At 35.5% G+C, this 27785-nt stretch overlaps 2 protein-coding genes across 2 annotated transcripts in view; one reads left to right on the top strand and one right to left on the bottom strand.

The window, feature by feature from the left end:
- The window catches only part of PAQR3 (progestin and adipoQ receptor family member 3), an 83621-nt gene that overhangs the window by 9274 nt on the left and 46562 nt on the right, over window positions 1-27785 (top strand). Inside the window, exons 6-7 of the mRNA XM_044681558.1 lie at window positions 4368-4458; window positions 4809-4957. Coding sequence (XP_044537493.1) covers window positions 4368-4458; window positions 4809-4951 — 234 coding nt within the window. The 3' untranslated portion in view covers window positions 4952-4957. The remainder of the gene's footprint in view (window positions 1-4367; window positions 4459-4808; window positions 4958-27785) is intronic.
- Window positions 14893-27785, bottom strand: part of BMP2K (BMP2 inducible kinase) — a 110768-nt gene continuing 97875 nt past the window's right edge. The window contains exons 15-16 of the mRNA XM_044681607.1: window positions 24115-24225; window positions 14893-16337 (exon numbers count right to left, since the gene is read on the bottom strand). Coding sequence (XP_044537542.1) covers window positions 14893-16337; window positions 24115-24225 — 1556 coding nt within the window. The remainder of the gene's footprint in view (window positions 16338-24114; window positions 24226-27785) is intronic.

Here is a 27785-nt window from a genome sequence, read left to right as displayed (position 1 = left end):
AATTGCAATAAGTAAATATCTAAACACTAGTAAAAGTACTAGTTTAGAATGTACTAGTTTAGAAAGTATGTTCCTTATAACAGTAAATCCCTCCATGTAACATTCAATATCTTTTCTGTTTTTGTGCCTCCGAGTGAGAGAATCTTAAATGAATAGACTCTATATGTGGAATAATTCACTGGGGAGACCTGACATGTTAATCTCCTGGAAAACCAAGAGTGAGGAGACTTAACATGCTGGTCTCCCAAATAATCAGAGCAGGGAATCATATGAGGAAAAATACCTGCATCCTGCTGTGGTACCCCAACAGTAGATGTGATGTCATACCTAACAATGTGGCTAACCTGGTGTCAGCCTGAGCATCAACATGCAACATTGCCATGGAGGGAAGAGCTAGGGAAGAACGGAAGACCAGCACAAGAGAAGGGCTTTTTACTTTCACTCTTGAACAGACTGGCTCCCTGGGCTGGTGCAGTCAGCATGGAGGGAACCGTGCTGGACTGAAACCTGGACCAGATCTACCTTAAATTAATAAGGCTAAATCTCTCTTACCTCTCACTCTCTCATTTTATTAATAAACACTTAAAACTCTGGCAAGACTGTATTTTATTCCTAACAAGCTTTTCCCAACTAGGGAATACTATATCTAACAGAAAATTAAGATATATGTTTTATCAAGGAAAGAAGAATGCTGAATAAAAATTATGAAACCAAACAATATGGAAGATAACAGCAATGACCAGTACTTGGGAGAAAGAGAATAGAATCAATAACAGTATTTATTTGGATACCAAGTCTTTGCTACTCGTGCTCACTAATCTGTGGAATGGGATACAAAATTATAACACATAAGAGAGGATGAATTTAGTTTTTAGGATAATAGATAGAGAGCTTTAAGGGACCTCAGAGATTATCAAACCCAACTCCTTATTTTACAGATGAGGAAACTTCTGGAGTTGTAATTTGTTCTAGATCTATGTTGGTGAAGATGTAGCATGGATATCCTGGCAGCGCTGGGAGAAACTACTCCATTCCCCCTCTTCCCAGCCCCTGAGGACATTTTTTTGCATGCCTGCCCCTCTATCCAGCAGCCAAATGCAAGCACTTCCTCCTTCTGCTATCTGGGTAATTCAGGGAGCTCACAGGCAGCTTGAAGGTGCAGTTTGGGCACATGATCTCTAAAAGGTTCGCCAACACTGTAGGTAGTAAACAGCAGAGGAGAGATTTAAACCCAGATCCTCTTGACTACAGAGCCAGTGTACTGACTATGTTGCCTCTGTTCCAAGTAAATGAACTAGGCATAATATCACATGGTAAGAAAGAATCAGATGAAAAAAAGGAAGCATTTATTAAGCACTTGCTTTGTGCCATATATCTCCTGCTAAAGGGATACAAATACACACACCTTGCCCTCAAGAGGTTTAAATTCTAATATGAGAGACTTAGAGGGATGGTAGCCAGGGAAGATTTTGGTTTGCAAATTATAAGAATGACATACCCTTTCTAGTGGCAGTGGCATTACTGATTTGATTATGGTGCCAGAAGGGCAGAAGAGTATGTATGCATTGGCAAAGAAGGTGGCAGGATGATGATGTGAAGCATTGCTAGTGTCACTGGCCTGATATAGGAGGCACATGAGTCACTCACTCAGTGACCTGTGTCCTTAGAGGGCGTAGGTAGGGATTAGTAGAGCTGAAAGGTTGAAGGACTTCAGGAATTATGATTGATTGTTGTCTTAGTCATAGTTATTAAGTCTTTCATAGTTGTCCTTCACAATATTAATTCTAGACTGTTCTTTTGGTTTTACTTTAATTTGTGTCAGTTCATACAAATCTTCCCAATTTTCTCTGGATCCAGTTGTTTTATCATTTCCTACAGTACAGTATTATCCTATTGTATTCATATATCATATTTTGTTCAGCCAATCCTTATTGTGCTTATTGATTAGTTATTTTTCAGCTGTGTCCATTTTGGGGTTTTCTTGGTAAAGATCCTGGAGTGGTTTGCCATTTCCTTCTCTAGCTCTCACTAAACCAGGGCAAAGAAGGTTAAGTGACTTGCCCAGGGTCACACAGATAAGTGTCTGAGGCTATATTTGAACTCATATCTTCCTGATTCCATGCCCAGCATTCTATGTACTACATCACCTCAGTGCCTATTATTGGGCATACACCTTGTTTCTAGTTCTTTGTTAGTGGAAGGTAGCCCCTTCCACTTCTTTTTGTTACCTCAAGCCTAAATCTGCTATCTAGTTTTTCTCTGAAAACCTAGCAGAAAAAATCAAATCTCTTTCCTGAAATAACTCCAAATACCCTCCCCTTAAATAATTTTCTCCTTTAGTTGAATCAATATGATATGATTTTGACAACCTTTGTCATTCTAATGTTCATGTTCTTTTGTTTACTTACTAGCTTACTGATGTTTCCAGACATTCTGCTCTTCATTCTGATTGTTCTTTGTACCAACAAAGAATATTAGACTAACAAAAATACTCCATTTTGTATCCCGACCATGGTAGTGACCTCCCTAGTTCTGGACATGATTCACAACCCATTTCCAATTCTGTCCAAGATTGCTTTGGATGTTTTAAGCTGCCACATGTTATAAAGAGGGTTGTAATGGGATCTGGAGCAGGGTTAATTGTGAATGTTAAATCATAAATGGGACACTTAAGATATGATAGTGAACCCAAAGGATCACCCACTTCAGTAGATGTTATCTGATTATGTTGAATCTGCCAATCCCAAACTCCAGAAGGAAACAGTATCCCAGAGCTACCAGCCAGGCAATAAATCTGTTGTTAGAATTGTACAGTTATCTAAGCCCAACTGAAGCCCTGTACCTTTGGATAATGCTTTAGGTTGACTGTGTATTGAGCACAGTTTCTACAAGATTTAATATTCCTCTTCCCTCAAATTATCCCAGGATATGATTCACTAGAGCCCTAGGATTCTTGGTGAAGCCAAGTCTGATGTAGGTTTAAGAAAATTTATTACTAACAGGCTTAGGGAAGGGAAAGTAGGGTAATGGCTGGGAGAAAGGGAATAGGAAGTCCTTGACTTAATTAAAGCTAATAATATTGTTGATAATCTTTGAAATACTGTTGATCAGGTTTGATAGATGACAGCCTGGTTGGGCCTGTCTGGATAAAATCATGGTTACTCTGCTGAATAATGTGTTGTTGTTTTTCTTGATAGTAAAATCCAGGAACAGGGATTGATGAATTAGATTTGAAGTTGGTTGCTGGTTGCTGGTTGCTGGTTGAATATAGCTCACTTAAGGCCTACCCAAACCACCTTTCCAACCCACTCTCAAATCTGAGATCCTTGTCCAGTTCAAAATCCTGACTTTTATACACGAGCCTTAACTGCCCTTGGCACTTGCCAAACTCCTGCCAGGCTCGGTTCATTCCACATTCTAAGCAGGTAACTGTCCATCATCTTGACTTCAACATGGCCATCCGATATATTATTACACAGATCACATTGACAGCTCATATTTAGCTTGTAACCCTCTAAAACACCCAGTTGTTTTTCAGATGAAACATTACATAGAATGGATATAGAAAAGAAGGTATCACATGAGTAACTGGTTCTAGATTAATAAGCTGAAATATAATTGGAATAAATGTAAGGTTAGAAATAATCAAATACCCAAGTGCTACCTTAAATTATATTTGATTTATAAATTGATATTTTTAAAATGGTCTTTTTCATTTGACCATAAACTTAATGAATCAGTAGTATGATGCAGTTGCAAAAAAATAGGCTACATTAATTTGGTCATGGGAATTTATCTTGATTCTGTATTTAGACCACATTGCAATATTGCTTGGGCAATAGAGATTTAGAGGAGTTTTGAGCAATAGGAGCATGGCTAGATGATGAGGGAATCTAAAACTAAAGGCTATTTAGGGGACCTACATATGTATCTTCTAACATTTTAGGGACAACCAAAGGGTAGAAATTACAGGAAGGTAGAATTTTGGCTCAGTCTCAAAAGGGTCATTTGTTAGAGATATTAGATGATGGAATGGGCCTCAAAAGCAGTAACCACCTTTCATGGACATTGTTGTAGCAATTCCTACATTTTGACTCCATTAGATGACCTCCAGAGGCCCTTCTGACTTGAGAATCTGTGATCAAGTCACTGTAGTCTAGAATAAACTCCTTGGTCATCTTGTACTTTGTTTCCCTAACATTATAGCCACATACCTAGTGTGGAATTGTATTCACTCTTGGTACATTTTTTCTTGGAGCTGAGTTGGTCCCAGTGTTTTGTTGACATCTGCCTCTTAGACAGTGTGTGTGTCACTGCAATAGTAAGCATGAATTTTGTTACCATGGTTAACGTGTTTTAATTTGCAGGAGTTCGCACCTCGTGTAATTGTGATGTATGTGATTGCTCTCGTTGCTTTCCTCTTCTACATTTCCAAAGTTCCAGAAAGATACTTTCCAGGTATGTAGCTATATGAGAATAGTAGAATTGCCTCATTTGAAAAAAACTATTTTAAAAATGGTTTATCTGCTCCTCAGAGCAAATTTTCCCTGCACTCCCCAGACATAACTATAGTTTGCATAGGAAGAACTTTACCTTTAACAGGTTAAAACCATAAGCTCTAAGAAATTACATTTTTCTTTCACAAACAAGCCATAAACCTCTCTTCAAGAACTCTGAAGCTTACTAGGTAGGTTAGTTAAAAGGATTGAACCTGGTGCTCTGGCCTTGCAAGGCCAGAGGCAAAAAAAAAAAAAAAAGTATATGGATTTCTTGAATTATGTCTTTTTTTCTCCTCTTTATCCTTACAGGACAGCTAAACTACCTCGGTTCTAGCCATCAGATATGGCATATACTAGCAGTGATCATGTTGTATTGGTGGCATCAGTCAACAGTGACTGTTATGCAGTACAGACACAGCAAGCCTTGTCCTGACTATATTCCACATTTGTGAATGCAGGTATGGCAACCTGGTATGATCAAATGTCAAGCAATATTAGATGGCAGAAATTGTATATTCTCTACTTCTATTGTTCCCATTTTTCATTTGCTATCATAAGGTGTATATCATGATTAATATTTTATGAAAATTTTTTTAAAATACACTCAGGGGGATTTATAGTTGCCCAATAATTCATTTATTGGACCCCATAAATGAATTATTGGGCCTCACAGTTTGTTTGATTCTATTTGTAGTCTTCTCACAAATGCCAACTTAGCACCAACAGAAAGTGTTAAACCAATCTATATTGTTGAAAATGAGGTAATTTTATTTACCACCTTTATTTCCCTAGGAAGCATTCAATATTACTAAGGACGGCACCTGTGATTACAGAATTTTTCTTGCAATCACCCCTAGGTGCAGTCTACCCCTATAAACTAGGATAGAAAATCAAGTGTAAGTGCCTGATGGAGGCAATAATAGCCTGGGCTTAATAAGTTAAATACTAGAGTAGTGGACTTGAATAATCATTTTGATTTGATTTTAATTTGCAACAAGGTCATTTTTTTAACTTTGAAAATATAATTTATCCTATTGGTTGTATTGTATATGTTTTCAGAAGAACACTGTCCCTCTCAGGTTTTAGAATTTGTCAGAATAAGTTTTTATGCCAACTCTCTCTCTCTCTCTCTGTCTCTGTCTCTCTCTCTATATATATATAGTACATTGATTCACTATATGGTCATTCTCATAGGAAACTGATGAGATTTATTGGGCTTCTGATCTTATTACCAGGTCAGCCACAAACACTATTTCATCTAGCTAGCCAAATCAATATTAACGCAAAGAAAGGGCCCCAGAATTCCCCAGAACTGGGGTCATGCTAAGCTTTCCAACATATAACCCTTTTCCTAGAAATTGAGCATCTAAATTTATGATGAAAGTTCCCAGCTTCATAAGTTGATATTGCCACATCTTCATTTTGAAATTGACCAGAAATTTTGTGGTAAAAGCAGTGATTCTTAAACTTCTTGGTCTCGGGGCCCCTTTACTCCTAAAAATTGAGGACTCCCCCCCCCAAGTCTTTGTGGGTTATATGATTTATACTTCTTTTATAAATTAAAACATCTTAGTAGTATGAAAAGTTTTGACCTCTTGGCCTGCCTAGTAGAATTTCAGGGACCTCCATCCACACTTGAGAATGGCTCGAGTAAAGTAATGCAGTTGCCCAGTTTAATTAGGTATGTTTCTTAATACTGTAGTCCCCTAATATTAGCATTGTGATTATATTACAGTATTTTCAGAGAAATAACCAGTATCTAGAGTCTCGGAATTCAAAATTGTTATTTTCATTTATATACTTATAAGTGCAATCTCAGTGTCCTATCAACAAGGACATTTTGGAGATTCTCTTGTTCTAACACATAAGATAAAGACTCCAGAACAAAAGGGCAATAATGTTTCAATGTAATCCTTTAAAAGTTAAAAATTTGTTATTATAGCTAAGTGAAATAGACTTTTAAAGATAAAATACATTTTCATGAGTTTCTAGTGTATTTGCAGAAAATCCGAATTGCTTAGCTTTCCTTAGAAATATTGAATGCTAACATGTTCAGATTATCTCTGATATGACTTCTAGAATGCTAATTTTGCCTTCACTTATCCATCCAGAAAATAGAAATGTTAATAGCTTCTTCCCCAGGTTTTGAGATACTAAAGTGCAATATATAGGTAGAGTTTCCTGGGTTTTTTTTTTTTTTTAAGAGGAAGAGTACTTCACATTTTCTGATTATGCTCCCACTTTAAAAATAGCTATAAATAGTTACCCCATGCCTTTAGAAATTTCTCACGTTGGCTATATCTCTTCTTAAGCATCTCTTCTTGAATTGTTGTAACATTGCCTTCAAACAATCAAATATTTTGCCTTGGGCAAAGGAAAAATGATCTGTGCTATGCCATGGTAGTTACAGGTAACTTAAGAGCTCATCTGGATCTAACTTTAATTATTGTTATATCTCGTCACCATAGAAAATTAAGTTCTCTACAACATTATTTGACTTTTACAACACCATGAATAAGCTTTTTTTTAAATGGACTATATTTTAAATACTTGTCTTGGGGAGAATTATAAAACATCTCAACATTTAGCGCCTTTATTCTTGTAAATTTTGTACTACTTGTAAATCTTAATGTGGTATATTTATTGTTATTGAGGTATTAATATAGGTTACTAACAATTCTAAACACTTGTTTGTCAATATTTATTGAGTATCTACCTTTCACATGTGAATGCCACAGTAGTATTTTTAGAAGACTGTGTTTAACAGTAAATATCTGCTTACAACTTGCCTCCCAAACTTCTAGCCTTTCAAAATATATCAGTTAAAATATTATTTTCAAAACTTGGCAATAAAGCTAGGTTAAAAGCTCACTAAAAACTAAATTTGAGTTCTTCTAGGATCAGAAGCTACTTTAAACTGTAGGCTAATTTTTTTTTTAAGTTTGGTGTATGGTAATTTATGAATTCATAGTCAACTAGCTTTAGTAACACAAGTATCTTGTATAAAGTCAGGCCATTAGCAACAAGTAGCAAAGATGTTTTTGTCACTTTGTGTTTATACTGAGTGCAATTTACAGTGTGCTGCATGGAAAAATATGTATTCTGTAAATAAATTGGATTTATTAAATGTTTATAAGTGTAATTTTTAAGTTGTTTTTAAGTATAAATGTTTGAGTTGGAGGAACCAGAGTTTAATGTTCATGCTTAAAGCATGAGCCCATTCTACAATATCCTTAATAAGTATTCATCCAATATAGCCTCTATTAGCACTGGAAACACAGTTCATTCCAGTTTGGGATAGCTCACATTGAAAGGAAATTTCCCCAAATGTTGAGCTAAAATCAGGTTTCCTATCATTCCTAGCCATGTTCTGTCCTGGCTCCCCACTGGTCAACCCTTCAAGTATTAACAGACTGCATATATATAACGTTACCAACTCATCATTCTGACCACACCTCTTGTGAAATATGGCCCCGCGTGGACACAAGTAGTTTAGATATGCTCTGACCATAGCACTACACCAGTGGTTCCCAAACTTTTTTGGCCTACCACCCCCTTTCCAGAAAAAATATTACTTAGCGCCCCCTTACAGTTATTCACTGCCCCCAAATGCACCTGTGGCCATCACCTCACCCCTGGATCGCTGCAGCACCCACCAGGGGGCGGTGGCGCCCACTTTGGGAATCACTGGTCTACACAATCACCTCCCCTTTCCCTCTATTTCTGTGAACATAGTTCAATGCATCTTTAGCTTTTTTTCTGCCACATAACCCTGCCTACTCACCTTGAACTCGTGGGCCACTGAAATGTCCCATTTCTTCCACTGTCCTTAACTTATTTGGTTTATTTTTTTAACCCAAACCTAGGTCTTGGTACTTACTCCTATTAAATTTCATCTTATTAACCTAGGAGCTAGTGTGGCCTAGGAGGGAAAGAGAGAAAAAGTGGGTTCAAGTCCCACCTCTGTAACTTGAGACAACACTTAAGACTTTTTAAGTTTTAAAAGGGCTTTTCCTTATCTGAGTTGCCTGTACCAGTTTAACCACAGTTCCAGTCTCCATCTTATTAAATTTTACATTACTAGCTTCTACCTATGGTTCTAGCTCATCAAGATTTTAAAAAATTCATATTCTCAAATTTAATATATTTAATCCTTCCTAACTTTTTACCACTCCCTTCATCTAAGTCAGCAGTTCCCAAACTTTTGGTTTCAGGAACCATTTACACTCTTAAAAAGTAAGGCTCTCAATGAGTTATTTTTTTTTTAATATGTGGGTTATACTGATTTGTACCAATATTTGAAATAAGAACATATTGATATTTTTAAAATACTTTTGACAGACCCAGAGGGTCCCAAGACCATACTTCGAGAGCCATTTCTCTAGATTATTGGCTAAAAATGTTTAAAAAAAATAGGCCCAGAACAAAACTGCCATACCTAGCTAAACAGAACTAACCAAGTTAATTATCAATACACTGTTGATTCAGTCTATTAACATGAATCCACCTTACTGTAAACCATCTAGTCTACAAATATACCAAAAGAAACTAGCTTGGCTAACATTCAATACCCATAGCACTCTCCTGACCTACCAACCTAATAACCTTGCCTAAACTTTAAACTGTTATCACTTGAGTAACATGGGGAGTCTAATTAAATAACTATTACAAGAAAAAATAATTGCTTCTTCCCCAAAAGACCCTTGTTCTGACCAAAATCATGCCCTTCATAAATAACCTATGGTTTGATTATAAAGTTTCAAGACTTAAAACAAACACACAAAATTAGCACACACTTTAACCTTTAATATAAAAAAAAAATTCTGGCATAGTCATTAGGTCTTGATTAAAATCTGATTAACTCATATATATCCATGATTTACCAATTTTCAAATAAACTGAAAACTGCATGAAGTTAAAGGTTTACAGAATACTGTTTAATCTTTAATGCAGAAATCACTTCAGAACTTGTACTTCATCATCATTATGAACATCAATACTAGCAAAGCAAGAATATTCTGGAATTGTCAGAAAATGCAATTTTGTCATAATTCCTCAAAGTTTACATAGAAAATCTCTTTTTTTGGATGAACTCAGTCAAAAACACTAATCATTGGTTGTTTATATGGAATACAGAATCCAATTGAAATTTATTGCATTAAAAGGAAATAGAATATTAGTCATCAAGTATGATAAATACAATTAGAAAATATTTTTTTATTTCAAATAAAATGAAAGACATGTTGGCAAGCAATTTAAGACAGTATGTAGTAAACTTTTTCATTTAGTGCCTAGTGAAAACTTAACTGATCATGAGCCTTATTTCCCAGTTATATTTGATAATTGACACATTTTGGCATGTGTATTTTAATCACAAGTAGTGTTAACGACAAATACTAAAAAAGATGGTGGACTACTGGGCCTTACTCTCTGCTCTGTGATTGCTCCCTAATTGCCATCATGCCCTCTGGGCCCATGGATGTTGCCATCTAACTTGCCACTGGCATCCTTCTACCCTGCAGCTAAAACTTCTTGAATAGGTAGTCTTGCCTAATTACAATGGGAGCTCCTTCTCTTTGTATTCCTAATGTCTAGTACAGTGCTTGGCACATTGTGAGCACTTAAAAATGCTTTTCCATTCCATACACATCTATCAGTTTTGTCTAGAAGTCAAAGTCATTTAGTGGTACACAAAAAATCCTCCAGGAATTTCAAGTTTAACAACCTAAAAGGACACACAAAAAAAGAAAGTGCACTTAAAGCAGCTGGGCAGCAATTTTCAAATAGCTTTTCAACAGTTTCCTATTTGATGGCATTTCAATCACAGAAACAACTTTGTAATAGAAACATTTGTTTTTTTTCTTTCATTCAATAGTAGCACTATTTAAAACAAAACTAAAAAAACATACCTAACATTACCCTTTGCATTTGCATCCTGCTTTTCAATTTAGTGGCTTTTGTTCACTCACTAGGAACTGATTATCTCCTAGTCATATGAAAATGATTGTTGTTGCAATGACATTTTTTAAAAATTCACATTAACTCTACAGTAGTAAAATGATATGTGCATGCATGTGTGTGTATATGTTTATAAATAAAATAGATGAGTATAAAAATTTTCAGATAAACTATCAGTTGTGTTGTTCTCACAGTAAACATGTCATCTCATTCTCACAGTAGATGTGTTACCTCAATACCTGGATCTGAATAAGAGTGAAAAAAGTACTTCCATTAAGGGGAATTTAACAATGACAACAAAAACAGTGTGGAAATGAAAAGGTCATCACCGCCACATTATACCCCCCAAATCCCTCAAACCTAGTATTTTTTGCTCACCATTAAAACAGATTAGGGAATTCTAGTATCATTGTACCTTTGCAATATTTAATATCTGATAAGAGAAAGTCAGCAGAGTGGCTGAGATCTGCAAGTCCTACTGAGCATTTAAATAAAAAGAGCAGGCTCTTTAACAATTTTCTATTAAAGGATGACAAGTTACTTAATAGTCATTGTCAAATGATATATGACTACTATTGCATCCACCTGTTTCCCCCAGATATGGCAACAATATTTTATACATATATACACACATCCATACACATAAAGCTTAAGGGAGGGAGGGGAGGAGGAAGGAGAGAGGAAGAAAGCTGTAGTGTTTCCTTACTGATGTCAGTGAACAGTAACACTACTCATTTCAAATTTTGATCATTCCCAACATCTACATCTTTTTCTTTACCTGAATCACAACCAACAAACAAGTCAATTTTTGTTAGCTGAGCAAATATTATCTCTTTGAACCCATCAAGTTAACTTCAATAAATTCATTTTTAGCATGAAAACAGTTTGGGGAGTGAGGTCAAGATCTGTTATTAGGGAATTCTCAGTAAGGAACAGCTCATCAACTGTTAGGCAAAATACAGTCTTAGTGAGTTGCCTGGAAGCAATGAGAAGTTAGGGGACTTGCCTATCTATTGCCAAAAACCAGTACATGACAGGCAGAACAGAAATCCAGTTCTTGATTCCAAGATGGGCTTTCTATCTATCTACTATGCCAGGCTGGTTTTATGGGGGAAATGGCACAGACATTAAAACAGTCAAATAGGTAAATGGGTTAGTTTAAAAAAAATAACCATAACAGGCAACTTTTATTAAAGCTATTAAAGAACTGACTGGTAAATTTTGTCAGTTTAAAAAAAGACTGCATTCTTTATCCTTCAATATTGCTAAAATGAACTAGAATTTGGAGTTAAGATTATTTTCTTAATCACTAAAGGGGTACAAGAGAGCAAAGAAGTGAAAAGACTAAAGGAAAAAAAAATCTTCTGAAGTTCCTTGCTATAACCAAGGTTGGAATAACTCTAGAACCTGTGATTTTATCAGAGTGGAAACTCCATGTGGGAATTCCTTGAATTAACAGAAAATTGCTTATAGCAACTATCTTATATGTTATTGTGGACTTTGCAAACTGGGGTAATCTCCATTTGGGTCCTTTTCTAAGGGACAGAGTAACAAGAATATGAAGAGAGGTAAGTGGTCCGTCCATCTGTCCTTGGAAAATGGCTCAGCATCAAGGGAACTTGCCATATCTCTGAAGTCCCCTGATTCATAGGCCAGATTTTATTTTATTTAGTAGTTAACTTCAAAAACAGAAAGCCCTTTCTTCGGTCACTTTACACTGAATAAGTATATCATAAAAAGTTCTGACATATGTGCTATGTTGTCTATATGACCTTTCAACATAGTTATCATTTATACAACATGGCAAATGTAAGAGGCTTTTAGTACCTCAATGAAAGTGTTTCCATACTAAAAAGCAAGTAAATAGGACCTAAAAATTAGAGATGATGCCAAATTTGCTCATGCTATAGAGTTCATTCAGAATTGCTAAGGACACACACATCTCCCTTTTCAGAAATTAATAATATAACAAATTCTGGCATATACTCAGGAGCCAAAAACTTAAGGCTATCGTAGAAGATGGATGCTGTTTTGACAACTCAATCAGGGTATATGTATATATCTATGGTTATCTAGTATAACTTGAGTTTTCCATGTGAAAATTAATTCTTGCACCTCTCTACCCACTATCTCAATAATAATTGTACATACAATAGTGTACATCTTTCTCCCCATTTGACTGTAAGCCCCTTGCAAATTGTGCCCTAATTTTACATCCCAGTGTCTGGCATTAATGCCTTAGATGATTATTTTAATTTGTTGAATATATTTCTTTTCACTTTTAAGTAATTTCAGTATCTTTTCTTTTTAACTGACATCCACTTGAACAGTTGAGTTAATTCTTCTAATTAACCTGAGAATAATAAAAAAAAAAGGTACAAACATTTGCCTTTGGCACAAAGGAGAAACAAATGATAAAGTCTAACAGCAACCATGTTCAGTTCTAAGTCAAAGCAGTAAGTGAGAATACTAGCCTGCTACCACCCTACAAATAACTCTGTATATTAACCTTAGCACAGCTTTGAATATGATTCAGCATTTTCTAGAAAATAGGAAAAATGGAAGAAAAAAGAGATATGTAATTAAATTATATATATATATATACATTTGGCTTCTTTCCAAAGTTAGTTGACTTCTTTCCATGAAAACTTTAAAAGTAAGATATCCCAATGGGGCTCTACTGCCAAAAAGGCTTAACTGGATTAACTAACAGAAATGCATTCAGAGGGCTCCAAAAAGGGTTGAATTTAAAATAAAAGCAAAACAATCAAGAAGAATAGTAACTGATTTCCCTTTTGGGGATATCTTGACAATTTCTAGAAACTTCTAATTGTAGCTATGTCAATCCAATGCTGAATTCAGGAAAGAGCCATTTCAATAATCTTAAATTGTTTTCATCCATTTTGACAATGAGGAAAAGAAGAGTAGTGAGAACATCCGAGATACATGTACACATTTACTTTCACATAGATATTCAGACATTCACATTTGTAATTTCTACCTTACAGACATGATGAAAATTTCTGTGAACATTTCAAGTTTCCAAGCAGGATTACAGAGAAAAATAATTTGGTAACTAAGATCTTTTCATTAAAAGTGGGTTGACCCAAATTAAGCTCTCAGTGCCTAATGCTTCATGTTAACCTTTTAGTAGAATTTTGTGCATCTTTTTAGAAAAGAGGTACTTTAACTGACATGGAGGTACTTGTTGCAGGTGAAGGGTCCTGCCTGTAAGGCTCTGTGGTATACTATGAAGTCGCCTGATTAAATAGGACCAAATTTTTGATAACCACCTGTAATTTGCTGCTCTGTTGTACCTGTCTGTTAACTGGTGTTACATGCACGTAACCTTGGTGCACTTGGCAAATACTACCTTCCAAAAATAAAAGTAATTTTCACATGAGCAACAACATATGATAGTAATTTGACAAAATGTTAAATATAACATGATTTACATATAAAATTTCTGCAAAGAAATTATTCATGAAATGAAATTATTTTAGCTAGCTACATGCCCTAATTTTTCATAGAATAAAATGTCTGCATAATTCTGTTTTCTTTGTCCTCACTCCTAGTTATACCAATGTTTTGCTCTTTCTAGGGGCATTTCTGAAGCACTGGCTAAATCAGCCTTTCATAATTCATGAATATTTTCAAAAGTGCTGATTATGCTGGCGGTTTCCCTGCTATTAGGTTTTCCTATATTCATGCTTTTAAAATTTTTCTTCAAAACCAAGGATTCTTCTTATCTTTAGTTTCCATTTTAGGCATTTGTGTAATTCTTAAATATATTAATGGCACTTACTGTAAATAATAAAAGATGTCAGGCACAAGTCAGTCACCTCTGGCTCTGCATGTACAAGATCTGAAGCCAATGAGTTCTACATGAAGACCTACAACTTTCTAATTGTTTCAGGATTTAACTTGTTTTGACTCAGCCTGGGTATCCATCAAATTCCTAATATTGGATTCTTACTGAGCCAGAGCTGGGTATCCAAGAAGAGTCACCTTGTTATTACATATAAAATGTTAAACCTTTTTTCCACCCTCCTTTATTGGCACAGGAGTGGAAAGGCAGCACAAAGTGCAGAACTTAATTTTTATCTCCAAAGGCTCTAATCACTGTTTTAGTGAAATAACCTTCATTTCTGTGCCAGAAAGTTAGCAGCTAAAATGACTTTTAGGGCTCATATCTTCTCCCCTCTCTCTTCTTCAGAAGACACCTCCACATTCAGAGGGCCTCAAGTTACTACCCTGTTGAAATACTTCCTCTTCCATTTGGTTTATACAAAATCAAATAACTTTAAATTTATTCTAATTGACCTGCAGTAATGAGTGGTACAAAGAGCTATACAAATTATCTTCTTGGAAATTCATAAAACAAACTTCACTTTTTTAAAAATTGGAGTCAATGAAAAAAGTTTGTTAGAAGCATCTACTGCTTAGAAGGAAATGGAGCAGCACCAAATGGATCTAACTCTCCTTGTTGGGACTGCGGGGACTGCTGTGGTGTGATACTTTGTATCACCAGTTCTGTGAAGGGCACTGCACCAAAGTCATCCATTTTCAATCCCTCTACACTATGAAAAGACCCATGTAATGAGCTCTGCCTCGGTCTCCCAGGCAGGGCCGTACTGTGGTCCCCACGGTTATCACTCAGGCCTTGATGGGAGGGGTGCCGTATCAGGTCTGGTGGATGGAAGGGTTTGGCACCAAAAGGATCCAACAGGTTCTCTTCCGATTGCAGGGAACTCCCTCTGTCTTTACTGTCAGTCAGTGCCACACTGATGTTCTCCTTGGAGTCTGAGATAGTTAAAAATTCATTGCTACTCTGAGAGTCTCGCCGACCTACTTTCTTGTGCCTGCGGGCCCTCTCTGGTGTCCGGTAAGTGGGCTTGGCAGTCTTCTTTGTGCTAGTCGGGGTCCCATGATGCCGCTTTCCATTACTTTTTGACACCTCTTGCTTTATGCGCCTTTGGCGGGAGGAGAGTTTCTGTAGGTTCCGCTGTTTTGCCTTTTGCTGCTGCTGACACCCAGCTATCTCCTCAAAAGGCACAAGCCCAAAAAGGTCCTCCTTGCTTTCACTTTCATGTGTGGACGCGGGCAAAGGTTGAAAGGGAGTACAGCCAAATATGTCTACACTTTTGGGGCATGTGGGAAGAGTCTGTGCCTCAGGTCTTGCCCCACAGCAGTCCTGTAATGTTGCCTTCTTGCTGAAGGGCGCCTTTGTGAATACATCAAAGTCATCCTGCTCTACTGCCACGTTTTGAAAAACAGTCTGTACAGACAAGCTTTTTTCATTTGTCCCTTTGTGCTGTGGCTGCTGAGCATGAAGCGCAAAGAAGGGGACAGAGCCAAAGACATCAAATTCCTGTCTGGGGGTTACTCTTCCCAGACCAGAAGGTAACTGTGTTGGGCTGGGGAGGGTTATACCAGGACCTCTGGCATGGCCACTCCCAATTTTGTCTTTGTAGCTTTGAAGAGGGTTCACTTCTGCATATTTTGCTTTGGTATGGTCACAATCTGAATCAGAACTGTGTTTTTCTTCTTCATCATCATCTTCAGAATCCATGAGAAGAGGCCTATGGCCCAAATTCTCTGGTTCAGTGTCATCATCGTTGAAATCGCCTTGTTCTCCTTGAAGAACGTCTTCATCTTCATGTTCTTCATCATCACTACTCTTAGGAGACGGGGGATCTGATTCAAAATCACTCTCAGATTCATCACTCCTCTTCTGAATATGTCCCCTTGTAGAAGTTTCACTTTTTCTTCCATTCTGGTCACCTTTTGATACCTGGTTTGTTTTGAAATCTTTGATGGAATTACCTATGCTATTTTCTTGACTGCTAGATGATTGCTCAACCTTCTTTTCAGGAGAACCTGCAGGTCCAAAGAAAAATTAATAAAGGTTTTCAAATGCACACAAACGTTCACATTATGCATGAAATTCTCTAGGGAACAAGCATTTAAACATTTTCCATGCCAGTCATTTTGGGGGGCAGGAAGAGATATCTTACTTATTATCAGACTTACATTGATTTAATTTAATTAATTAATTTAATTAATTAACCATTTAATTGATGTGATTAATAGCACTTAATTGTGTCCAAAGTATGTATCAAATAAATATGTATCAAACTATGTAACTACCAACATTTTATAGTATAATATTTGTAGTTGTAATCTGTTTACAGCAGTGGTTCCCAAACTTTTTTGGCCTACTGCCCCCTTTCCAGAAAAAAATATTATTTAGCCCCCTAGAAATTAATTTTTTTTTAAATTTTAATAGCAATTAATAGGAAAGATAAATGCACCTGCGGCCATCACCGCCTTTCTGCATCGCTGCAGCACCCACCAGGGGGCGGTGGAGCCCACTTTGGGAATCACTGGTGTACAAGTTACACACATATATATATTTCAATGTGTTGTACCTTATGCACAAAGAAAGTACAACTGAGCCTTCACTGAGAGGATATAATCTTTTTCTCCCTTATACTGGTGGACTGGCACTCTTGTTTCTTCATTTTATAAATAAAAAAAAATATTTTTAGACAATTGGCTAAGACTAAGGGTATCACAAAATACAGCAAATCTCATTTAACTACATGGTGACCCACCCTGACCTTGGCCTCATTACTACAGTACTCAATAAATGAACTTATTGGCCATGAATATAGATATTCCCTCTACGTATATGTATACATGTATACAAATACAGAGTGAGTGCTCTTAGATACATATATCAAAGCCTTAAATTTGAAAAAGTATATAGGTTTTAGCCAAGCATTCATTAAATACAGTAAAAGGTCAGTTTAGTGCCTAAATGGATTGCTATTTTTTCTTTTCAAAACTTACTAAATTATTTCAAATTCTCCTTGTCCCTTAAAAATTATCCAAAAATGATATGCTACATATGCATTAAGTCAGCAATAGCTACAACTTAAATCCTGATAGTGATACACAATACAAACCCTTGTCAAAGTACTGCTCAAAAAAACATGTTGGAAACACGACATTATTTTTCACCACCATCACTACTTTTAGAAGCTAACTTAAATAGCAGTCCACTGTGTACTAGAATACACTATGCTAAGAGCTTTAAAATTATTTCATTTGATCCTCACAACTCTGGAAGGTAAATGCTATTATTAGCCCCATTTTGCAAAGGAAGAAACTGAGGCAAAGAGGAATTTAGTGACTTGCCCAGGGTCACACAGCTAGCAAGTTTTTGAGATCAATTTCATCTTAGGTCTTCCTGACTCCACAGCCAGTACTTTAACCACTGGGCAACCTAGCTGTCCTTATATATTGCTGCTTTTTGTTAGTAGATAATCAGATGACAAAAATAATGTTTAGTTTGGAGTGTCCTTGTTAATTATTCAAATATACCAGGTAAAAATTTTAAAAGGATGAAATATCTGCATTTATTAAATCTCAGCCAAGTTCATGAACTTCTTAGACCAAGGAAACAATACTACAAGCTGCTAAAAATAAAACATTCATATATCATGGAGCCACAGTTAAGATAATACAGGACCTGGGCTGCATCCGTACTAAAGGACTGGAAGGCTTGGAATATGATATTCTGGAAAGCAAGGGAACTGGGTCTACAAGCAGGGATCAACTGCCCAGCAAAATTGACTATATTCTTGCAGGAGAAAGTATAGTCATTTAATAAAATAGAAGACTTCCAAGCAATCCTAAAAAAGACCTGACTTAAACAGAAAATTTGATGCCCAAACACAGAACTCAAGAGAATCGCCAAAAGGCAATAAGAAAGAGAAAAATAAATTTTTTAAGGGACCTAATAAGTTCAAATGATTTGTATTCCTTTAAAAAAAGATGATATTGGTAACTCTTAGAAACTGTTATTATCATCAGGGTAGCTATAAAAAGTATACAGTGACAAATTGTATAGGATGACGTATAAAAAAAGGATAATATTAAGAGAAATAGGAAAAGAAATAAAATGGGGTAAATATATATTTCATGCTCTTGCATGGGGGGAGGCGGGGATACCAATACAATGGAAGGGTGGAAGAGAGTGGTGACAGGTAATATTTAAATCTTATGTGCATTGAAATTGACTCAGAGAGGGAAGAAAAATCAGATATTGGGGCAGAGAGTTGAATCATGACCTGTAGAGAAGTAGAAGGGTAATAAATGGGCTGGTGTGGAGAGGAGCAATAGAAAGGAAGGAGAGATTGGGGGGATCATTTAAAAGGGATTATAGTAAGAGGGGAATAAATAAGAGGGGAGGGGATGAGAAGGGGAGTAACCATTAGGGAGGGGAAATGGGGGAGACTCACTAAAAGTGAAAAGGTGGAGGGAAGGGTAAGAGGAATAAGAGAAAAGGCAGAATCTTAAGGAGGAAGTCAAAATGGAGAGGAATACACAGACAGTAATCATAACTATGAATGTGAATGGGATGAACTTGCCAATAAAAAGAAAGCAGAGAGCAGAATGGATTAAAAGCCAGAATCCTACCATATGTTGTCTACAAGAAACTCACTTGAGGCAGGTAAACATAAAAAGGGTAAAGGTAAGAGGGTGGAGCAGAATTTACTGGGCTGTAACTGAGACAAAGAAGGCAGGAGTAGCACTTATGATCTCAGGCAAAGCTAAAGCAAAAATAGAACTCATTAAAAGAGATAAAGAAGGTAATTACATCTTGATGAAAGGCAGTATCAATAACAAAGAAATATCAGTGCTCAACATATATGGGCCAAATGGTACTGCATTCAGATTTCTAAAGGAGAAACTAAAGAAGCTTAAGGAGGAAACAGATAGTAAAACCATACTAGTGGGGGGCCTCAACCTTCCTCTCTTAGAACTAGATACATCGAACCAAAAAATAAATAAGAAAGAAGGGAAGTGAATGAAATGTTAGAAAGAGTAGACCTAATAGATATCTGGAGAAAAATAAATAGGGATAAAAAGGAATACACCTTTTCAGAAGCACATGGCATATATACAAAGACTGACCATGTACTAGGGCATAAAAACATTGCAAACAAATGTAGAAAAGCAGAAAAAATAAATGCAAGTTTTCCAGACCATAATACAATAAAAATCATAATCAATAGGGGCTTGTGGAAAGGCAGATATAAAATTAATTGAAAACTAAATAATCTTATTTTTCAAAACTGGAGAGACAAAGAACAAATCAAAGAAAAAACTACTGATTTCATTAAAGAGAACGACAATGAGTTAACAACCTATCAAAATCTATGGGATGCAGCCAAAGCAGTACCTAGGGAAAATTTTATATTCCTGAGTGCATATATCAACAAATCAGAGAGGGAAGAGGTCAATGAATTGGGCATGCAACTTAAAAAATAGAAAGAAAACAAATTAAAAATCCCCAGATAAAAACTAAATTGGAAATCATAAAAATCAAAGGAGAAATTAATAAAAGTAAAAGAACTATTGAACTAATCATAAGACTAGGAGCTCGTACTTTGAAAAAAACAAAAAAAAATATCTTTTCTGGTTAATCTAATAAAAAAAAGAAGAAAATCAAATTAATAGTATCAAGATGAAAAGGGAGACTTCACCTCTAATGAAGGGAAAATTAAGGTAATTATTAAGAACTATTTTGCCCAACTAGATGGCAATAAATATTACAATCCAGGTGAAATAGGTGATTATCTACAAAAATATAAATTGCATAGATTAACAAAAGAGGAAATAGAATATTTAAACAATCCCATCTCAGAAAAAGATACTGAACAAGCAATCAAGGAACTCCCTAAAAAAATCCCCAGGGCCAGATGGATTCACAAGTGAATTCTATCAAATATTTAAAGAACAATTAATCCTAATACTATACAAACTATTTAAGAAAATAAGCAAAGAAGTTGTTACACCAAATTCCTTTTATGACACAAATATGGTACTGATTCCAAAGCCAGACAGATTAAAAACAGAGAAAGAAAACTACAGACCAATCTCCCTAATGAACATAGATGCAAAAATCTTAAATAGAATACTAGCAAAAAGACTCCAGCACGTTATCATGAGGATTATTCACTATGATCAGATGGGATTTATACCAGGAATACAAGGATGGTTTAAAATTAGGAAAACTTTCCATATAATTGACCATATCAACTAAAAATAATAAACAGTATATATCTGAAACCATCAACAAGCATCATCTGCAATGGGATTAAGTTAGAAGGCTTCCCAATAAGATCGGGGGGCAGCTTCTTGCTTCCTGTATATGAGGATATGCCATATATCTTATCCAAGCAAAACTCTAAAGTTCTTATTAAACCAAATAATGACCGAAAGACCCAATGAAAAACTATAGTAAACTATTTATTCTATCCCAAAATTGCACAAAAAGTCAGCCAGAAGCCCACAGGTCATAGAAAAGGAGAACTTTTCCGTAACATGAAAAGAAATGAAGTACACCTAACTTAGGCCAGCAAACTCAAAGTGCACTTTTTAAAAAGCTACAGGGCTCTCAGAGTCCTAGGATGGGAAACTTGAAAGGTGAGAAGGCAGAAGCTGTGGCCAGCATGATGCCAATTAGCAGAGTGCCTTAAACTCAGAACAGTACAGTCCAGACACTCTGAGGGAAGCAATGAAATAAAGCCTTGTTCTACAGACTTCTCCATTGTGCTCCAGAAACCTCTTCATTCTAAGAGATTACTTCAGCCTTAGAATTCACACCCTAAAGTCCTGAGGCTTCTCTTAGAACCTCCTTTAAGGAGAGTCCCAGGCCATGCACCTTCTCATTTCTCACCAAGCTTCAATACAAACTTCTCCATCACACCACCATTACTTTCGTTCCTCCCTCTCTTCTCCCCTGTTTTTTTCTTCCCCTATTAGAATACAAGCTCCATTGCAGGAACTATTTTTGGTTTTGCTTGCATTTGTATTCCTAGGGCTTAGCATAGTGATCAACACAGAATAAGTGCTAAATATAGGTGTGTTGACTGACTTGAGGTGCCTAATATTCTCTTTTCAGATACTAGAGAAGGTCCTAAAAATCTACCACTCTTGAACCTAAAAGATCTGGGGAGACATCATATGCAAGATGCCTGATCATTAGCACTTTTGGAGTTAAATTGTTCTGAGGAAATTTTATCCAATTCAGAGAAAGGCAATATAAAAAATCAAAATGCTACTTCTGATAATATATAACAAAAGCTACTAAGCTTAAGTAATTATCTACATGGAAATTAAGAATCACCAGAATAGTTGTCTAAGAAAATTTCAATTCAGGTCCAATAGTCAGTATCATAATTCAGACAACTCTCTAAAATATATACTGCTTTCTTTCTAGACAGTTCTGTACAAAGTATTCACCTCAAGATTAGAGGAAAGCATCTCTGATGAATGTATATGGTACCAAGTAGCACAGATGTTCCTGATCTCTTTTTTTCACATTAAATACCTCAAAACTAGACTATTATTATATCATATTGTCTAGGAAGGTTTTTGATATAGAACAAGGGATAAATTCTTCAATAGGCTCCAAAACATAGAACTTCCATAAGCCATTCACCATTATTCATTAAAGAAACTTTTTTCAAAAAGCCCTATGTGTTGAAAAAAAGGGTCATTTCTTGGGTTCTTCAGGTCCCTAAAACTACTCTTTATTTGGGTTCTTCAGGTCCCTAAAATTACTCTTTATTTCTCCAGGCTTATTTATTTCATTTTTCTTTAAAATTTACCTTCTTAGTATCAGTTCTATCTAATATCTCTCTATATCTAATATAGTAAAGCAGTAAGGGCTAGACAATCAAGGTTAAGAGACTTGCCCACGGTCACACAGCTAGAAGTACCTGAGGCCACATTTGATCCCAGGTCCTACCAATTCCAACCATGGTGCTCTATCTACTGTGCTTCCTAGTTGCCCATTCCCAGACTACTTTAAAAGTCAGTTAACTACTATTTATTACATGCCTACTATGTGCCAGGCACTCTGTTAAACATGTACTAAAGATACAAAAAGGGGGCAAAAAATTAGCTCTTGTCCTCAAGGAGCTCACAGTCAGGAGAAGGAGACAACACACAAATAACTATGTACAAATTAGAGGTATACAGGATAAACTGGGGGAGTCTCCAAAGGAAGGCACTAAGATTAAGGAAGTTATTAATAAACCAAGTCTCCAAAACTAGCTGCTTGTGATGCTAGCAAGACTAAAAAGGCCAGAGTAGCTCATCTGATGTATAGGGAGGGATACAAAGTCTAAGCACTTCTACTGGTATTATGAGCACTCGGCATTTAAGGCTACAGAATTATAATCTTATAACTATTTATTTTGAGTCAAAAAGAACATACTCTCTTACCCATTCCATGCCTCCCAGAACAATGGTATTCATGGAGATATAAATTAACAGTGTAATTTTTTTCCCCTGTTGATATTCTGACGTTAATTTTATCATCAATGCAGAAAGCTGACTTTGAGGAAAGGGAAAAAGAGCATTGTTTTTAGCAATTCTCCAAAAGGGATAAATATTAGGGCAATAGTATTATTTTCTATGATAGATGGTCCCAAGGATTCAACCAAAGAGTAATAAAAGTAACAACACTCCTCACTGTCCCCAAATACATACACAGCATATATATATATATATATTTAAACAATATGTGGATAAAAGAGCCATCCTCAAATATAGGAAGACCTGTGTTCAAGTCCTGTCTCTGATACTCTGACTATTTAACTAACCCTGGGCCAATCATAACCTCTTAGCATTCAAGACAACTCTAAAATAAGTACTGACCTACACTTGGCAATGAGGGCTTTTTCTCACCTGGGTAAACTCCCTACAAGCACTGGAATAATAAGTCCAGACCCTGTCCTTATTAGGAGCCCAAGACATTGAACAGTCTGAATATGTTCATCTGGATTTATTAGGCAAAATATAGCCACTATTTCTAGCAATCAGAGGATTTTCCTTAACTAGTTAATATTTTATCAGTAATATTAAGAAATAATTTACTGCTGTTGGAGGATGAGCAGCTTTACCTCCAAAATTACTTACTGGACAATTTATTAATTCAATAAATATTTATAGAACACCATTTATGACTGTGAAAGAAAGAAAGAAGTTATGATTTTTGGAGCATGCTGATGTGTAAGATAAAGTATTGTGCTTCCCAAATATTCAAATTGCAAACAACATTTAACATACAAGACAGAGATGTGAGCAAACAAACACAGAAACTCAAAATAAAAGTTGAATAAAAATTGAACGCTTCTATAATTTGAAACAATAAAGAGACTGCCCAAAAGGGGGGAAAAAAAGTTGGCTTCTCTTAGGTTCAAATTCAGGAAGGTGACACAAAAAAAAAGTATTTGAGATTCCTTCTGGCTCATTTGAGATATATATATGTATATTTTTTTTTAAAAGCAAAAGGATGGTTTTTCCAGTCAATTACTTTTCAGTATGATTTAAGAAGAAATAGTATAGACTGTTACATAAATTAGTATTTCATATCCTGACAAAGGCAAAACTGAAGGTGATTGTACCTCCACAGTACTCTATACCAAGTTAAAATGAAGATGACAATTTCAAACTGAGAAATACCTTCTAATGTGTACTTCCAAATATTTAGCTATTTAAACTGCTTTAGTACAGTGAATTCATTACTTATTTGTTTTTAAGTGGTAGTGATATGTTTACATCCACAACTTGCCTGGGTGAGAAATGAAAGGTACAGAACCAAAAGGATCTTCTGGAGGATGGTTCTGTGAAGCAGAAAGTGGGTCTACATTCTTATCTGAGGATGTTCTCTCCTCGAACCTGTCTGTAAAAATAAAATGAAACAGAATAAAAAATAAAATAAAATAAAATAAAAACAAAAATGGTGGTCCTTTTCTCAATTAAGTGCTAAGTATATAACTATCAAAGAACAAGTATTTATTAAGTGCTTTCAATGTATCAGGCACTAGGAATAAAGGCATAAAAACTAATTTTTTCTTTCCCTCAAGGGAGCTTTACATTCTGTTAGCACTTCTTCAAACTTAAAATATATGAGAAATCATTGTTAGATATTGGGGGGAGGGCAATTCTGAATCTATTTGTTTAGTATATGCCAGATGTATTTTATAAATGACCTATCTCACAAGAAGTTGGCTTTGTATCCTTGCTTATTCTAAGACTCCTGATATTTTTTAAGTCATAACACATTGTATCCAACTATGATAGTTCATTATTACACAAATTAAAATCTCCTTCAAGAACCATATAAATAAAAACACCTGTTGTAACAATTCTATGCTATAGGTAGGCCCTGACTCCTAATTATAACACATTATAAATGGTTTTCATGTTGAATCATTTCATACCTTAGTGACAAGATGATTTATTTAATAATCATTAATAACACATTTCATGGGTATGTGTTTTGTCTTCCTCAACTATATTCCAAGTTCCTAATTCATTCATCAGGCCCTATCTCATTTGTAGCCCTAATACAGTGATCTACATGAGACTCAAATGCTGGTTGCTCATTCTTCCCTCTTCCTTAATATTCTGAACAAGACAGAGATCTGTGACAGGTTGAGTTCACATCCACGTCACTGCTTCTACTTCAGACTTCACAAATCCCATGAAAAAGCAGGCGTGAGCTCCCAACAAGATTTTCCAAGTTACTGTAGATCCAGAGAGAACACAGATTTGCTAATATGGTTTAAGTCTTTTAGACCAAGGTTATTTTGTTTGTTTTTGTTTTTGTTTTTTAAACCCTTCTTACCTTCCATCTTGGAGTCAACACTGTGTATTGGCTCCAAGGCAGAAGAGTGGTAAGGGCTAGGCAATGGGGGTCAAGTGACTTGACGAGGATCACCCAGCTGGGAAGTGTCTGAGGGTCAGATTTGAACCAGGACCTCCCATGTAGGTCTGGCTCTCAGTCCACTGAGCTACTCAGCTGCCCCCTAGACCAAGGTTTTAAGTAGGAAGTTAAAGAAAGAAAAAATATTTCATTGGCATCCTGCAAAATTCTAAAATGTCCTTGCAGAAGCATACTAAAAATAATAATAAAAACCTGTTAAAATCAAAATTTTAAGCCTAGGGCTAACTTTGTAGTGCCCATTCCTGGTTTGTACAAATTATTTGGGTTAATTTATCTTCCAAATTTGTTCCCTGAATATTTCTATTAAGGTACAGTTAATTTGTTAAAGTATCAGATGTTAAAGTGTTATCTTCAGTTCCCTATGAGTTCCCAAGGAATCTGGGGGTTCAAAACTATTTTCATAATAATACTAAGACATTATATGATTATTGAAATACTCTCTGTGGTCTATAATTGTGATGGAATACTATTGTACCATAAGAAAGGAGGAGCAGATTAACTTTTTATAAAACAACTATACATGATAATGAATACTGAACCAAGTAGAGCCAAGAGATAATATACAGCTACAGATTTAATTATTTGAAGAATAACCTGTGAACGGTCATCTCCAGAGAAAGAACTGAAAAATGGAAACATAAAAGACATAATATATATGTTTTGTCAGATGTTGCCTTCTGTAGTGTGGCTAGGGAAGGAAGGGACTGAAAAGTAAAATAAAATAAGTAAATAAAACATTTCTAAAAATTTTAAAAGATAAATGTTCTTCCTTTTTCCAACTACATGTCAAGGTGAGGCCAAATTTTCTTCCTATGCTTCAACCAAAATAACATATTAAAAGAGATTAAATGCAGCAACAGACAGAATATTCAGCTGCTTTCTATTAAGTTGGCCAGTAAGGAGGATTTTGAGGGGGAAAAAAAAGGGTAAATGACACCTTTTTTCTAATTTTGTTTTGGAAAATACTCATTTTTCATAAAAATAGAATTTAGGTTAACATGTAATGGGGATTAATGAATTAATTTAAAGTTTTAATTTATTAGTTTTAATATCTAATAAGTATTAGGTAATAAATATTAATAAAGTCGCATAAACAAAAGGTCTTTGGAGTCCTCAATAATTTTTAAGAGTGTAAAGGTATATTGAGACCAAAAAAATGTAACTGTTAAAGCTAGATAAGTAGTCATGTCATCTCCCATCCCAGAAAATTTTGACCACATCTAAAAGATGTGTCATTTACCACTGGAAAAAATAATAAAAAGTGGGCACCTGTTTAGTTGTTACAGAAGCAGTAAACTAAGATCTGAAAATAACCTGTAATTTAGTTCAGCACAACTGTGACAAATGCTTGCTATGAAAAATAAGGCTTTGTTTGATTTTTGCTTTTTATTTAACACTATTTTAAAATAATCTTTGATAATTAAGAGATATAGTTTATGCTGAGATAGCCTTGGAGTTCAAATCTTGCTTGCCTCTAAAACACACTGAGTTTGTGATAAACAAGTAATAGCAGGTAGCCCAGGTAACTGTAAGAGGGGGAAACTTTGCCTTTTTTGTGTATCCTGAACCCCTTTGGAAGCAATCTGAGGAAGCCTAAGGCCCACTTCCTCAGAATTATGGTATTTAATGCATAAAATACATACAATTGCAAAGGGAACAAATTTTGTCAAAATAGTCATCAAAATGTTAAAAAATAAAGTCAACGAGCCTTAGGTTAAGTACCCCTAGTTCTAGAATAAGTTACAAAAGGGGGTATTCTAGTGTGAATTCCCTCAACCATACCAATTAAGGGCTGGTACCAAAATAATAGTAATAATGAAATCAATAACAATAATTAAAATCAATCTTATATTATCTCTATTTCAAGGCAGCAGGGTAAAACAGTAAGTCATTTAATCTTTCTCAGCTATAGTTTCCTCATCTGTAAAATGAGGATAACAATAGGACCCATTTTCCAAGGATGACAAATGAATAATATATGTAAAGCTTTCTGAAAACTTTCAAGTGTATGCAAAATGTTAGCTTAAAAGCTAAAAATAATTATAAAATCATAATAATTATTAGGAAGTAGAAAACTACTATTTACCTGTGTTTTCACACTTTTGGTGACCCAACTCTTAATTTCTGTCGGAGGCCTTAGAATCCAGTTGGCATTTCAAGGGTAGGGAGAAGCCTGTCATCAGAGACAGACTGAGTGGGAATACGTGAGACAAGGATATGTCAAAAGAATGGCAGAAAATGAGATTGTGGCTGCCCAAACAAGGTATGAACTCCCTGCTTATTAAAGCCTCATAAAAAGCTCATATTTATATATCATTTTTAGATTTACAAACACATATTTCAAATGATCTTCACAACACTTTTTGAAATAGTAGTACAAGTACTATTGTACACATTTTACAGAAAAGGAAACCAGCTCAGGTTAACTCAAGGCAACATGACTACTAAGTGGTGGTAGGAGTCGATCCCACATCTTTTGATTCCAAGTTCACTGCTTTTTTCAATTTTATCAC

The sequence above is a fragment of the Gracilinanus agilis genome, chromosome 6, assembly GCF_016433145.1.
Source record: "Gracilinanus agilis isolate LMUSP501 chromosome 6, AgileGrace, whole genome shotgun sequence".
Lineage (NCBI taxonomy): Eukaryota > Metazoa > Chordata > Mammalia > Didelphimorphia > Didelphidae > Gracilinanus > Gracilinanus agilis.
Note: the sequence above shows the minus strand (reverse complement) of the source record. Positions and strands in the feature narration are given on the sequence as shown.